This window comes from Pogona vitticeps, chromosome 10, assembly GCF_051106095.1.
Source record: "Pogona vitticeps strain Pit_001003342236 chromosome 10, PviZW2.1, whole genome shotgun sequence".
NCBI lineage: Eukaryota > Metazoa > Chordata > Lepidosauria > Squamata > Agamidae > Pogona > Pogona vitticeps.
Window position 1 is genome coordinate 18,085,979 of NC_135792.1, and position 16,417 is coordinate 18,102,395.

Sequence of the window (16,417 nt, forward strand, 5' to 3'; positions counted from 1 at the left end):
TTTATTTATTTGAATTGATTTATTATTTGAATTCATAACCAGGCCACTTTGTTCCATACCAACATTATTTGTGCCATTTGTGAACTGAGCCACAGCTGTCCAGTGTTCTTCATCATAATTCTCTAGACTGGGAGCAGTTACTTCTTGATAAGCTACTTGATATTTAATAAATAATGGTTACAAGTTGATTATTAAACTGAATTGTTGAGGCTATGCTGATAATTTTTTTTTCTCCCTCTCGAGTTTAAATTCACCAGAATTATCTTGTGTAGTTTGCAATCCTTTTACCTTTTTTTTACTACTTCCATGGCCACTTTACAATTTTTCAATTGCATGCATGAGGAGGAGGGGGCCCACACCTTCCTTATTTGAACTGTGTGCATGCATGTGTGCAGACCTATGTGTATTATCACTACACAATAGTGCAGTGATGTTATTATACAGCAGTGCAACTCAGCATTCTACAATGTTCTGATGTTTTAAAATCCTGGATGCAGAACTGCTACTTCCCACATTCACAAACCAAAGGTTCTTTTAAAAATTGAATTTATAAAAGGTTAAATTAGAGAGTCAACGTGAAAATAAGGAATTCCTGGGCTCTAAGCAAGTAACCTTTTTCCACTGACAAAACCATCTTGTAATTTTCAAGTCAAATAATTAAAAACTTTATCTCCCTCTTTTCCATTTGTAAATCAGGGCAACCTTTTTATCCTGCCTTCATGCTCTTAGGGAATTTGCTAGTTTAGAAGGAAAATGGCTTTATTAACTGCAGAAACCAGTGTAATGAAAACCTCCAATGTTTTGGCCCTTAACAGAATTTTTAAAGTGAATACTATCCTATAATGATGGTTTAATGGAATTTATTATCAATCACCCAGGAGTAATTACGATTTGCTAATTTTTCAAAAAGCCACATTTTACATCCTGCTAATAACCAGTTTTTCCAGCCCATTTTTCACAAAACTGTGAAAGATATATATTATTCCATGTTGTGATAAAGCACTGTGCTGCTTTCATTTGGAGTGTTTACGTTTATTGTTCCATGTTAATCAATTATTCACCTGAAAGACTTTATATGAATTTGACACCCATTCTAATCCCATGATGGATTTGGGGAAGGTAAGAGCAATGCAGGAAGATCAGAGGCAGATCTTTTGAAAGGGATGATGATAGAGACATGAATATTTTATACTTGCTATCTTTTACCCTTAGCACGTAATCAGGAGCACTAGAAGAAGTACCCATAAATAATAACGATAGCATCTTGCACATGGGCTCTTACTATGCACCAAAATGCTATGCAGCTTTCATCGATCAAGTCCATAGAACAAGAGCATACTCCTGTTTCCAGCCCTCAGCATCTCCACTAGTTGTGTTGATGGTGGGACTCTAGGAGTTATACTGCACCAAAGAAATTCTGGAATTGCTTTAGGGGAGATGTTTTGATGCTGTTGTTGTTCTCAGAACCAAGTATTTGCATTTTATCCCAATATTTTTGTAAATTTATATATTTTGATATTTTATTTGTGGCTGGTCTTAGACTGTGATAAAGTTTTCTTCTATTCTATTGCACCAAAGTAATCTTTCACATCTCTGCTAAATGCAAACGTGTTCATTTCAGATGTGTGAGTTGCAGTTATTAAAATGAAGGCTTCAAAGGATAGTCAGGAAACCATACTCTAGGATGACTGATTAGCTGTTAGGATGATCTATTGCCAGTGAAGCATGTGGTTGTTGTTGTTGTTGTTGTTTTCCCCTGTGGATAAATTCATAGTGTGGGAGGAGGTCTTGTAAACCTTCTAATCCAGATTATTAAAAGAAATTCAGAGTTAAAGCATCTGCAACAGAAAGCTGCCAGACTCTTATTTGAAGACCTCCAGTGAATAAGATCCTATCACCCATCTAGATAACTCTTTTCATTGTGAAACCTTTTTTTCCCATCATGATGTTTCTCCTCATGATGTTTCAATCCCTCATCTGCCCATTAGCTCTAGTAATTTTCTGTTCTATTAACTGTTCATCTAAGGCCTTTAAAAGAAGGAGTATGGACTTTTGTGTAATGATAACGGAATGATTGCAGCGATCGTGTGAAATTTAGCGACCCAGTTTTTAAGACAATGAGTTCACCATTATGAATCCACCACTGCCGGCTTATATCTAGCAATTTGGAGTGTGTTACCTGTAATTGCATCTTACCAGAGGTACCTATTCACTTGCTCACTGTGAGAATCCTGAGATGTATGAATAGTGATGAACATTCTCCCAGCAGGGAAAGACCTCTGTAAATTTGATCTTAGATCTAAGCATGCTAAGACTATCCACCCCAGGCTGTGAGACTTTGTACAAAGGCCTCTGTGTATGCCAAGACTGTTGAGACTCTTATTTTCATTGCCCGTGGCAACACATTCTCTCTGGTGCATCTTCTCTATGACTGGGATCAAGGATATTTGGTCTGCTCTACTGAATTACTTTCCCTCTCTGGTACAGCAGGTAGTAAATGCAGCAATCTATACCAAACTTTCTTCGGCTCACTTCTTCGGAAGCAAAAAAGTTAAATGAAAAGGAAGAGTATGCCAATGGAAAGAGAAGAGTTGAAACTTTTTTTCCCCCTGTGGTGTCTGGAGGAACATCAAGGATGAGAAAATAAATACTTGTGGTGATCATATAGTATAAACAGAGGAAATGACAGCAAGAAATCCGTGAGGGATTGGATGGTGAAGGAGCAGCTGGCTACTGGTACTCTTGAGATAAAATGTACAGTTTTGAAGCTGTGTGGAATGGATATTTTCCAGCTGCCACATTCACACTGGATAATCAAGGGGCTGCAACTGGATGCTTTTGGAGAGAACAAGAATTACAGTTTTAATGCAGCAAGCTCATGATTATGGATTTTGGAATGACAGTAGTTCATCCTTTTTTTTGACTTGAACATGTCTCAGTTTGATGGGCTTGGGGTGGGGGAGATGAAATAGAATTATTTCTCTTCACCTTATGTCACCTAATCCTTTCATAATCACACACCCTTATCACACAGACCAAATGATCAGATCAGCTCAGAGGAGATCCTCGAGCACGACTCCTTGAATGTCAGTGGAATGAGCCTCTACAAGACAGTGAAACACATGGTACAGTTTAAAAACTACCCATGATACTCTTTAGCTTTGTGGCTGAGTAGATCAAACTGAATTATGTGGAAAAAGGGATAAGGACCACAAAACACAGAGTATTTTTGGAAAGGGCCTGGAAAAACAAATGGAAACACAATAATCTGTTCCAAGAAAATTGCTGTTAAGCGAAAACATCGTAAAGCAAAAATAAAAACCCCATTGAAACGCATTGAAAACTGTTCAGTGTGTTCCAATGGGCTAAAAATTCACCATCCAGCGAAGATCCTCCATACGGCGGCCATTTTTAGTGCCTGTATAGCGATGAATCCGTCGCTAAGCACAGCAGGGAGCCATTTTAAGAACCTGGTGGCCATTTTGAAAACCCAACGATCAGCTGTTTTTGATTGTCATAAAGCGAAAATTGGTTCCTGAAGCAGGGAACCGATCATCGCTAAGTGAAATTCCCCCATTTAGACCAAAAACATTGTCATAAAGCAGATTTGTCGTAATGCGGGGTAATCGTTAAGCGGGGCACGACTGTACTCTGTTTCAGATGCTAGTTGATATGCATCCGCCACTTTGAACTCTCAGCCAGTATTAGATTGCCCCCAGTTACACATTATGGTGTACTGAGGTCCACCAAGGGAATTTTAATCATACATCAAGTTCCCAGCACTATGAATCTAGTGTTTAGGGGGCACCCATGAAAAAAAAAAGATCTCTGTGGCCATTTAAACATACCTCTTTGAAATTAAATATAGCTCTCATGACCATTGGAGAATATCCCTATAAACTGTCTTGGGAGCAATAGGATATAAATGTAAGTAACTGAATTCATAAATAACCTAAAACATCTGTTTGGGCAGCACACTTGCCTTTTACAGTACAAAATCGGCATTAATTTAGGAGTGCCCGTGCTGTTTGCTGTTCTTTATAAATGTAAGAAACTTTCAAGAAGAAATGGCGGTAGTTACTAGAACGAGCAGTGTTTCCACATGATATGACACTGGTGGAAACACTGGGGCAGTTACTTCTACTCAAAGTAGCTAATTGTGGCCTATCATTATATGGTGCAAAGTTGCCCCTGACTGATCATGACCCCATGAATGAGCGATCTCCAATATGTCCTGTCCTTGGTCAGTTTTTGCATACTCAAGCTTATGGATTCCTTCAGGTGTCAACCCATCTCATATTTAGTCTTCCACTTTTCCTGTTGCCTTCAATTTTTCCCAGCATTATTGTCCTTTTCAGAAAAATCTTGTCTTGTGATGTGACCAAAGATCCACTGTCCTTTTATCTCTTGTATTAATCTTCAGTTAACTGATTCCACCTCTTTATATTCTCCTGGTCAGATAGTGTGTTTCCTTGTTGGTCATCAGCATTCCTAATCTTGGCTGCAATTTTCCTTTGATTTCTTAGATCTTTTGGATGAGATACCTTGCTTTTTCCCATTTTGTGTGTGTGTGTGTGTGTGTGTGTGTGTGTGTGTGTGTGTGTTCTCCTTTATTTCTTTGCACTGGTCATAGTAGTAGTTCTCTTTGTTTCTCTGTAACTATTGCTGAAGAAATGCATTCAGGGTTCTGACCCTCCTTCTGCCATCATTTGCTTCTCATTTGTCCTTTACAGTTTAAAGTGTTTATTCCGTCATTTCTTTTCTACAACACGAAAGGCAGGACTCAAGAGGATGCCTTCTGCGCTTACTGCTTTTCATTTTTGTTGAATAACAGCCTTGATAATGCTTTGTGTTTAGTCAAGAAGTGGTTAACTGCTGGAAAAAGGAGTCAACATCTGGGATTTTCCCCCTTTTGGCGTTACTTTGTGAATGATAGCGAGCACAAGATGGTAGCCTGTACACTATCTTGATTGGTGCCATTGGTGTTGCCAACATTCAGCCTGCCCTTTGCTATGTAAAGCCTGGCATCCTTTTTCCAAACTGGCATTGTGAACACAATATTGTGCAGACATATCACTCCATTTCCTGGAATTTTGAATTATAGATACAGAAACACGATATCCAACATTTGTAAGCCAGAGGGTTTTTTTAAAAAAAGAATTGAATTATAATTGCAGATCCAGGGTGGAAAAAATTTCAACCCTGTTTAGCTTCTACCTCACCTCTTTAAAACGATAAATAAAGTTGGAGGAAATGATACCATTACAAATTACCTTCTAATGTTGAATCACATTTAGTTCTAGGGCTGGCTTTCTTGGAATCCTGCCCAATGACATTATGTCTGAATATATGCCATTTCTTTCAAGTCCTCGAATACTGTGATGTCTGCCAAAGGCAATATGCTGAAAATGTAAGGGGAAAAATAATTTCTTTTGACAGCTTAATTTGGATAGGTGTTTAGTTGTGTCATGTACACTGTCATTTTAGTTATTTTATCAAACACTGTATGATTTAAAGGATGCCACAGTTAAAATCTGGGTTATGTCTTGCACATTGTTATTGCATATATGGATTCCATTCATTCAATTGCATAAGCATAAAATAGATTTAAATGCTAGTTATTGAAAAGTGGAGCAGAGGAGAAAAGCTCTATTTCTCCCACGAGGGGAAGAAAATACACCATCAAATGCTTGAGACAAGTTAGGGAAATGTTTGGTCTTCCACTTTTTATTGTAATGCAGCTGCCACAGTCAGTGGTGGTGGATGATGACATTTTTCCTGTAGTCACATTTGGACAGCCAATATGTTTCTCATCCCACTTGGATAAATGGAGTTGAATGAAACATTTTAAAGTGCTGGTTAAGCTCCTTGGCAAAACAAGGCCATATTTGAAAGGGGTGGGAATTGTATTTCATTGAACTCTAGTAATATGGATCTTAAGGAAGAGGAAGAATAACTCACTGAGAAAGTACATGTTTTGCATAAAGAAAACTCCAGGTTAATCCTGGATAGTGATGAGATTTTTGGATTTCTTACACTACAAACCCCATCACTCTTCATTCTGTGAGTTCTAGACACCTAGAGGTAGGTCACCTGGGAGAAATGTCTCAACTGGAAAGTTTTGAGGCTAAGATAGGCCTAGAGTTGCCTAGTTTTATGGTCAAAAGGGAAACTCCCAACTAGCAATGGGGCAGGAACAGGAAGTTTAGATGGAGCTAGGCTAGCTTGCTTATTTATTTGTTTGTTTGATTGATTTATATCCTGCCCATCTGGTATATTCTACCACTCTGGGCGGCTTACAGAATATCAAAACAATTAAAAAACATAAAAACATTAGCATACAACAATAACAAATAGTGCAGGAATAAATAAATAATAAATAGCAAAGCAAAAGAAATCAGTAGTTGACAGGAGGGAAGGCCTGGATGTACAGCCATGTTTTCAGCTGACATTTGAAAGTACCCAGCGTAGGGGCCTCGCAAATCTCTGGAGGAAGGTTGTTCCAAAGGCAAGGAGCCACCGCTGAGAAGGCCCGGCTTCGAGTCTTTTCCCTCCGGGCCTCCTTCGGTGTCAGGCTCCTCACCCTCAGCAGCCCAGCAATCCGCCAAAGGTGGAAAAAGGTGGTGCGAACTACCGATGCCACCTGGGTTTCCATGGTGAGCGTTGGATCCAGGTGTACCCCTAGGCTGCGAACCCCACTCTTAGCAGCCAGGGTCAACCCCCCAAATGTGAGAGAGCCACCCAGGCCACCAACACCAACTTAGTCCCTAAGCCCTCCAGCTGAGGTGTTTCTCCCAGTTTATGTTAAGCAGAACTCCCAGAATGGAGAGTTCTGTGATTTATAGTCCCAAGAAATTAATTTTTTTAAAAAAAAAATGCCACTCCTAGTCCTCGGTATCTCCAGGTAGTAGGAAGCAATTGAAAAGAGGAAGCCGTCCATGCCAGAGAATTGTTGGAGACCCAAGAGTAGTAGACAAAGTAGTAAAGTAGAAGGTTGAATGGTCTGATAATAATACAAATCAACTTCAAAAGCTATCACAAGATTTTAAAATCACTTGGGTTTCCTAAAGCACATGTAAAACAGACCCTTCTGAAGTGACAAACATCAGCTGGGTTGATGGATGTGGGGAGAGGAGGAAAAGCAAAGCAATGGGTTTATCATTGGTCTATATGCTCATATCTGACAGCTGGAACAGAGCCTACTCAAATACAGCTGTACTGATATAGAGTTCCCTCCACATCATTGCAAATCATGCCGTTCTCTTGTTTTGAATTGTACAATATGTCCCTACTGTATGTGTAGGGATGTGGGGCATGTCACCAGACACTTACACAGCCTGCCCCCATGCATTGATTGTAATCTGAAAAGGGTTCACAAAAAGGAGTGGGCATTTCCATCTGAATCGACAATAAGCAATTGCTGAGAGCGTAGTGAGCACATCTTAGGAAGCTGTACAGGCAATCATCATAGCTTAAGCTGAAAAGAGAGAGACCCAGTGAATCTCCAGTGGGAAACATTTTCACAGTTGGGATGCAGCCAGAAATGGGGAGGGCTTTCTCGTGTACTCTCCTTGCATGCCCTGTACCATAGTGCTGCAGTGCAGAAAATGGCTTCTCCACCCTCCACCTTAGGAGGTAAGCAGGGGGACATGAGAGATCATGTCCGTTTTGGTAACCTGGATTCAAAGAACATAATCATGTCGGGCTTCATCTCATCCTCTGTGTAAATGTATTCAGAGCCTATATTTCCTCACAATGATATTGTAATATTGTACAGTGCAAATGTGAAAATATATAAGCACTATGTATCAAACACGTACAGTATATGTATATTATTCATGACATATATTATTCAAAATAAAAAATCTAACTCTAAAGAATGCAGGAGTTAAGGCTGAAGAAAAAGCTGAGCAGATGTGTCGTGGAAGATAATGTCCAGTGATAGGAAAATATAGGTCACTTAAAAGGTTTTGTGTGTGTGTGTGTTTGGAGTAATTCCTGATAAGCTAAGATTGTCCATATGACCAGGAGAGGAAACACTGACCTCCATCTAGAAAGGTTTCATTTGGGCCTTGGCACACAAATCAGAATGGCCAATTTTAACATGTCAGTATGTGATCCCTGATTGTTTGGAGTCACTCAGGATATAAGGAAAGATAGGGACAAACAGCAGCAAAAGAATAAAGCGAACAATCACAAGCAATCCTAATTAGCAACATGTGAACTGTGGAGTTAAGGAATAGGAAAATGCCCTTTCTGAAAAAAGCTATTTTTCACATAAAAAGTGATGCAGCAGAACACTTGTCTCCACGTTACTTTCAGTGAATTTGACTCCTTTTTCACCTACATCTTCTTCCTAAATATTCGAAGAGACAGCGTTTGTTTGAAGCAGCAACTGCAATTTCCATTTCAGAAAATATAACACTGGAAGGCGAAGCAATAATCACTTATCTTGTTCGAAACAGATAACACGGCGAGCGTTTATGCGAAACGCACGAGCTTCAATCGTCAGGCGCAAGACTTGTACTTTCTGCCGATTGTGATCAGCGACGGAGGGAATCCCCCACAAAGCAGCACCAATATGCTGACCATTCGGGTCTGTGGGTGCGATGGGAATGGCATCTTGATCTCTTGCAACCCAGAAGCCTACACGCTGAATGCTGGACTTAGCACTGGAGCTTTAATTGCCATCCTCGCTTGCATCGTGATATTGTTAGGTAAGGAAATCTCCACATTTTTACCCATGCCTTTGCTTACTTGTTCTTTTCTGCTGGCTGCAGAAAGCTTTGCTCAGCCAAACAAAATGTCATGTCGGTGAAACAATTAACTGCTACCTGCAGTGGAGACAGGGTATGCGTAGGAAGCAGTGATCTGGGGGAAAATAATGACTTGAAAACACTTTAGAGGACTATCTATAGAAAATTTGCTAGATTAGATCCTTCTACCTGATATATGGGATTGTTGAATGGGACAGCAGTTCAAAGACATGAGACTTAATCTAAAATTTGAATCTGTTATTTGAAATTGGTATTCCTATTTTATGCCCTCGAGGCCCTTCTGACTCATGGTGACCCTAGTCAGGCATTTGAAACATGTGAGCTGTTCAAGGAGTGATTTACCGTTGCCACCCTGAAATGACTTCCAAGGCTAAGTGGGGATTTGAACCCAGGTCTCCTAAATCCTGATCCATTATTGGATCCACCATATCAAGCTCATTCACATTTGAAGTGGTACTTCTCAAATGTAGGCTGACCACCTCATCTACTATTTATCACAACAAGACTTGATCTGAAATAACACTTCTCAGAAAATGGATATAGAAATACAGTCTGAGAGATTTTCTGAGAATCCTCTCCATAAGAGAAGTTGGCAGCACCCACAGGGATAATGTTGCTGCTGCCTGTGTTGGCATGAGAAAAGGGTGAAGCTGCCTATAACACCTACCAACGGTGAGGCCTTTTCTGTCCCATAAATTTGTCCCATAGAAATATTCATTAATTTGCTTCACCCTATGGGACGTGGTGGCACTGCGGGTTAAACCGCAGTAGCCTCTGTGCTGCAGGGTCAGAAGACTAGCAGTTGTAAGATCGAATCCATGGGGCAGAGTGAGCTCCTGTCGCTTGTCCCAGCTCCTGCCAACCTAGCAGTTCGAAAGCATGTAAAAATGCGAGTAGATAAATAGGTACCACCTCGGTGAGAAGGTAACAGCATTCTGTGCCTAAGTCGCACTGGCCATGTGACCACGGAAGATTTGTCTTTGGACAAAACGCTGGCTCTATGGCTTGGAGAACAGGGATGAGCACCGCCCCCTAAAGTCAGACATAACTGAACTAAATGTCAAAGGGAACCTTTACCTTTACATATTTTGCTTGCTCAGAGTATAGTAGAGAATTTAGGGAGGCCACTGGTTTCAACACATCTTGACTAGGCTTACCTGGGTCAGGTCTAGAAATATTTAAATATTTGATATTTGTATAGGTGCCTTTTTTAGCTTTTAAATACTATTTTAATGATGTAAGCTACCTTGGCTCCTTTTGGGTAGAAAAGTGGGATAGAAATATTTTAAATTAAATAAATAAATAAATAAATAAATAAATAAATAAATAAATAAATAAATAAATAAATAAATAAATAAATAATAATAATAATAATAATAATAATAATAATAATAATAATAATAATAATAATAATAATAATAATAATAATAATAATAATAATAATAATAATAATAATAATAATAATAATAATAATGAACTACAGAGCTGGAAGGGACCTTATGAAACATCAAGTCCAACCCCTCTCAAGGAGGCCCAGTTGGGAATCGAACTCCCAACCTTTGGCTTCATATCCAGAGACCTAAATCACTGAGCTGTTCAGCAGTTCAGCGAATAACGGTAGCACCCAGGAAATAGGTAATCTATTTTTTTTTTAGCCAATAATGTAAAGTGTGATCTGGGATGCACCTCCTTAAGCACAGACCCTCCTGCGTGCTTGACCTCCCCATTTTCCCAGTCCTAAGCTGGAAACAAAAAACAAGAAATTAATACATGAGAAAACAATTTGCATTCAAGTCTGTTTCTCTTCCTCTTTGGATACTGGAGCCTATGTTTGTTGGTGTTTTGAGTCTCAGTTCTAGCCATGACATCCCCAGAGGTATCACACTATTCCTCTTGCTCTAATACAGTCTTCAAAAGACAGAGGGGAGGAAATACTAAAAACAACATGTCCAGTTTAGACCTCTGCTTCTTTTCCAACTTCTCAAAGAAATCTGAAAAAATTAGGATGTAAGATCTGAATAAAATGTGTGATTTTTTTTTCTTTTCTTCAAAAGTGGGATGGCTCAAGAGATTTTGTTCCTTTCAAAGAGGGGGTTTTCATTCATGGAGTGAGAACTATGTAAACTGAAGGGGTGTTTCTGTGAGTGAGAGAGATCTTTCCATAAAGTCAGTCTCATTTTGCATGGACAGAAGTTCTTTCCATGAGTGAAACAAAGTGTTTTGATTCAATATGTCACATCTGCCGCATTTATCAAAAGCACAAGGAGGTTATGTATTTCATTATCCACCTCCTCAGGGAAAAATAAAAAATAAAATAACCATCTCATTTCTCCCATCAGTGATTGTAGTGTTGTTTGTAACACTAAAACGTCAAAAGAAAGAGCCTCTCATTGTTTTTGAAGAAGAAGACGTCCGAGAAAATATCATTACTTACGATGACGAAGGGGGAGGGGAAGAAGACACAGAAGCTTTTGATATTGCTACCTTGCAAAACCCGGATGGCATCAATGGATTTATTCCTCGTAAAGACATCAAACCGGAATACCAGTACATGCCAAGGCCAGGGCTTCGGCCAGCTCCAAACAGTGTGGATGTTGATGACTTTATCAACACGAGAATACAAGAAGCCGATAATGACCCGACAGCTCCACCCTATGACTCTATCCAGATCTACGGCTATGAAGGCAGAGGCTCAGTGGCTGGTTCACTTAGCTCGTTAGAGTCAGCAACGACGGATTCCGATTTGGACTATGACTATCTACAAAATTGGGGACCTCGTTTTAAGAAACTAGCAGACTTATACGGCTCCAAAGACAATTTTGAAGATGATTCTTAACAATAAAGTTACAAATTTGGCCTTAAGAACTGTGTCTAATATTCTGAACAAAATGAACGAAAAAAATAATAATAATCAGAGAAAAAAAATGTAAGCAGGTATTTTTTTAAAATAAAACAAGGAAAGACTTATCTGAAGCATCTAGGTTTGGTGAGGGAGTCTTTAATTGCAAATGGACAGAGGGGAAAAAAGTGGTAAATACTGTGAAGTACCTTTTCGTGCAAAAAAGGCAAAGACAGAAGTTGGGAACAGCTTCACCAGAAGGGAGAAAAAAATATAACCACTTGTGAAATACAAAATATTTAAGTGAAGGGAAATTCTGAAGTCATCCTAGAATTGAGGGCAATCTTTTCCTATATTTTATGAACAGCCGAGTCTTTTATGTCAAAGAAGCTTCCACAAATTAGAAAGGATAACAGTTCAGAGCTGTAATTTCGCCTTAAATCATGGACACTCCCTATGTAGTGCATTTTTAAACTTGAAATATATAATATTCAGCCAGCTTAAACACATATGTATGTACAGGACAATGTACAATTATAATGTCTTTAGAGCATCCAACTTGTTTCAGCTGACTCTTGTAAATCTTTTTGCTTATACTTTCATCTTAATCTAATACGTGCCAGATATAAAACTGTCTTGTTTCAGTGGGAGGCGCCCTATTTCTATGTCATTTTTAAATGTATCTATTTGTACAATTTTAAAGTTCTTATTTTTAGTATACATACAAATATCAGTATTCTGACATGTACGAAATGTTACATCACACTTATATTTTATGAACATTGTACTGTTGCTTTAATATGTGCTTCTATATATGAAGCAGACTTTGAAATAAAAAGGATTTTTTAAATTCCTGTTTGTTTATTAAACATTTAAAGGGAAAGCATTGTTTCTGGTGCTCTGTTCGCAGATGTATATCCCTATATCTCTAAATACCAGGCTCACCTTCGACTAGCCCTCCTTATTATGCACTTGTAGCTAAAGTTGTCTTGTTAAGTGATTAGTCAAAAATGAATTACAAATCAATTTTTAAGATAAATACTAGCAAAGTCTGTATAGACCTGGTGTCTACTTTGCAACAGTAGAGACTTTAAATATGAAACAAGTATGCTCTAGAGCCACCTTGGTTTGTTTTTCTAAATATGGCCATGTCGAAAGTATTTATCTTACCTCTTGATAATTCCATAGCCTTTCACAAACGACTTTATGAGTAAGCAAGTCTACATGAGTGTACTTATAAGTTTTTCCATGGCAATGAAGCTGAATCCATCATAGGCTTCTGTGAGCTTCAAGAGACTTAAAGATGGGTTTGACCCATTTTTTGGCTGCAGGCCACGAACGACTTTCTGTCCAACAATGTCAGTAGTTATTAATTGGGGCTTTGACATGTAAGTAGGTGTGTTACTTAGTCTGCTAGACTGGCATTGCTGCATCTAAAAGAAAAAGAGAAAAAAAATTAAAGACGGCTTATTTGACTTGTTTTCTACATTGTTTTAAGCAATTCTTTTTTAAAGGATCTATAGATTAGTTCTGGATTAGTTTAGACAGCCCAGGAGGGGAGATTATCAGTGTGATTCAAATCGCTATGTACATTAGCTGAAGGAGGACTGGATACAACAGGAAGCAGCTCCATTACTTGGAGAAGAGGACTATGGCTTAAAAAATACAGACACTTCTGAGACATAAATCCACTGCCAGCAGTGTTTCTGCCATTATAGCCAGATTGACTAGACAGATTGCTCTGAGGATTGGATGGGCTGGTTTTGGATCCACTGGACTCAAAGCCCTTCCATTCCTCACTGAGGCATTATTACTATATCCCTAACTTACAGCGGTGTCCAGCTGGTGTAAACGTTAGCTCTGTCACCTATTTGGAGGATTATGTGTTGTCAGAAGAAAAGGGGGTAACGTCCCCTTCCACCATGGCAGATGTCCGGATGATGGCTGGCTCAATGATAGGAGTCTGTTTTGAGCTTTGTTATGACTGATCTCTCCGTACAGCTTTTTAGCAGCTGGGCTGACCTGAAAACATGCTGAATTTAATGCAGCCATTAGAATAAAATAGGAGGTCTATAAATATAAGAAGAGGCCTTATCAGTAGCAAAATACTCTATTATAGTTTCAGATAATTATGGGAAGGGGGAATCCCGCTTCCATCCATAACTTGCAGTTAAGAATACAATTGTCAAAAATTAAGAGATCTGCATTGCTTTTAGTACTTTTAAGGTTGAAACAGACAAGAAAGGTAGCTTTGCAATTAAGAGGTGATAAAACATTATTCCTCCAGAGGAACATTATTTGAAGCTGCAAAATTTTGCACAACCAGCAAAAGGAGCCCATTGTTTCCTCCAGACAACCGAATGCCCAACGGAAGAAAGCTCATTTGCAACTTGGAAAGCTGCAAAACAATATTAGAGAATAATCGGACATATTTGACTGCTTACAGTAGCTGTGCTTCTGATTGTGAAGATACCCACCTCGTCTGTTTCAGCCCTTGTTTTAAAATCATGGAACTGCATATGTGTGCATTTACACTTTAATTATTTAATATATATGCTTTTTGCCATTATAGTATTAAGTTCTCCAGATCCCAATATACTGATTATGAGGAAAAATGTTATTCTATCATGTCCTACTTCAATATTGCATAAGGATTGAAAAAAATATGTTTTGTGTGCTTCCATAATTCTTAATGTTTTTAGGTTATTATTACTTTTCCCGCAGCTTTTATATTCCAAAGACTATTTTGCTAGATTTGCACGTCTCTCCAATATGATTTTTCTTTCTTTCTTTCTTTCTTTCTTTCTTTCTTTCTTTCTTTCTTTCTTTCTTTCTTTCTTTCTTTCTTTCTTTCTTTCTTTTCCTTCCTTCCTTCCTTCCTTCCTTCCTTCCTTCCTTCCTTCCTTCCTTCCTTCCTTCCTTCCTTCCTTCTTTAAACTATCTGATTATATTAACATGTAGAATAAGTTTGATGGCAGCTTGCCATCCCCATTATCATCATCACCATAATTTTTGCTTTTTATAATTTTCACTATTTGGTACTGTACTTTTTACTGGATTGTTAGGCAATTCTAAAACTTTTTACTTTTTTGTTGATTTTTAAAAGGAGAATATGTTGTCAATTACTTTTTATAATTTTCAATTTTGGGTGGGGTTTTGTGTCTGTAAGTTCTCTCTCTTTCTTTTTTTTTCTCACAAGCGTGAAAATAAATTTACTATCACCACCAGTTTTGTCTTTTTTCCTAAATTTAGCTACCCAGCGGTGTTTCCAAGCAATTATCCTCTGGACTACAAAATCAAATCCTTTGTTTTATTGAGACACTCAGGGATAATGTTTATTTGTTGAATACTACATCTACATTTCAAAGTTTCCTGGAGTATAAAAGGTAATGTTGTTCTCTGAGCTGTCACCAGAAGGAAATGTTTAGACTTACTCCGATGTCACACTTTGGTACTAACACCTTCTCACATAAAAGAGCCAGTCTACAAACACCAAATTGTGGCTTTTGGAGCAGAAGGCTTCTACTTCCTCTGTCACTGTGTTTTAAATATGATACTATGTACTACAGAGGGATATTCCCATGACGGCTAAATATTTTATGTGCAAATATAAAAACCCATTATTAAAGTCTGGACTACTGTATACTTATGCTGGCATGGGCTCCTCAAATGAGGAAAGCTTTAGCAAACACCGTTATTTGTAAAAATAAAAAATCATTTAGGGGAGGAAATCTAAATATTGAGAAACCTCAAAAACAGTCCAGTGATGGAAGTGCATGCTCAGTGATCAATGAATATTGTCTGACTCCTTGGGAATGGAATGGAAGATTCATGGCGAGGAGAAATGGAATGAATACAGGGTGTGATGGACCACTAGCTTTAGGGAGTCCCTCTGTAACCACTTAGTCACACTACCCTGGTGATACTGGTCAGCCCATGTCTGCTCCCCTTCCTTCACACAGCTAAAATCATTTTCCAATTAGCCCAGTACTAGGGAATGAGCAGACATGTCTTTGAAGTCTTCACCCAAAAGATAAAGTGCAAATGTTTATTCTGTTACTGGCAGAGAGACACTTCCCACCTTTATCCACACCAGCCATTCCCAGGCACTGAAAGAGTGAAATTTCCAGAATCCACAACCTATGTTCTCCTATTTCTCTGTTTCTTCACACAGGGTATAAATGACTGTCTAGTATCATGAACAGAACCACACAATACTAATATTTTATCTGTACAGCCAGAAAAAAAAACCTATGAGAACGACTAGACAAGGCAGTATAAACACGTCTTTATTGTCACTTGAAAGTGAGAAGATTAAATAAAAAAGAGTCATGTGGTCATTAGTTACACAATACAAATGCAGGAATAGGTGATATGTTTATAGAGCACTAAAGAAATCATACCGTCTGCTAGCTTTCATGGATCAGAAAGTTCACTTCCTCAGGCATACAGCAGTGTCTTGTCATTAGTACAAAGAAGTTAGGAACCCAAAAGTTCGCAGACGAAAGATTTTGCCAGGTGTTTATCTTAGATATCAGTTAAGAAAGATGCAGGCTATGTTGGAGCTATTGCATTAAAGTTACAACTGAGGAAGCTGTTGATTGGATATCACACTCCTTTTCTGAAAATGAAGTCAGTGCAAATTGCTGCAACATATTTTACAATCCAGCACAATTTATGTGCAATAAGATGAGAACAAACTTAGTGGGTTCATAAAGCCACTCATAAAAATCTTGTGTGAAAACAGGGAAGTTAGACATTAAATTGTAGTTAGTTTATTGTTGCTTACAGAAGTCTTCCA

The 16,417-nt window shown here is 38.4% G+C and overlaps 1 protein-coding gene across 1 annotated transcript in view; it reads left to right on the top strand.

Annotated features, from left to right (window-relative positions):
* Positions 1-14,843, top strand: part of CDH11 (cadherin 11) — a 165,204-nt gene extending 150,361 nt beyond the window's left edge. The window contains exons 12-13 of the mRNA XM_020813987.3: positions 8,466-8,717; positions 11,117-14,843. Coding sequence (XP_020669646.3) covers positions 8,466-8,717; positions 11,117-11,613 — 749 coding nt within the window. The 3' untranslated portion in view covers positions 11,614-14,843. The remainder of the gene's footprint in view (positions 1-8,465; positions 8,718-11,116) is intronic.
* Positions 14,844-16,417: the final 1,574 nt, after the last annotated feature.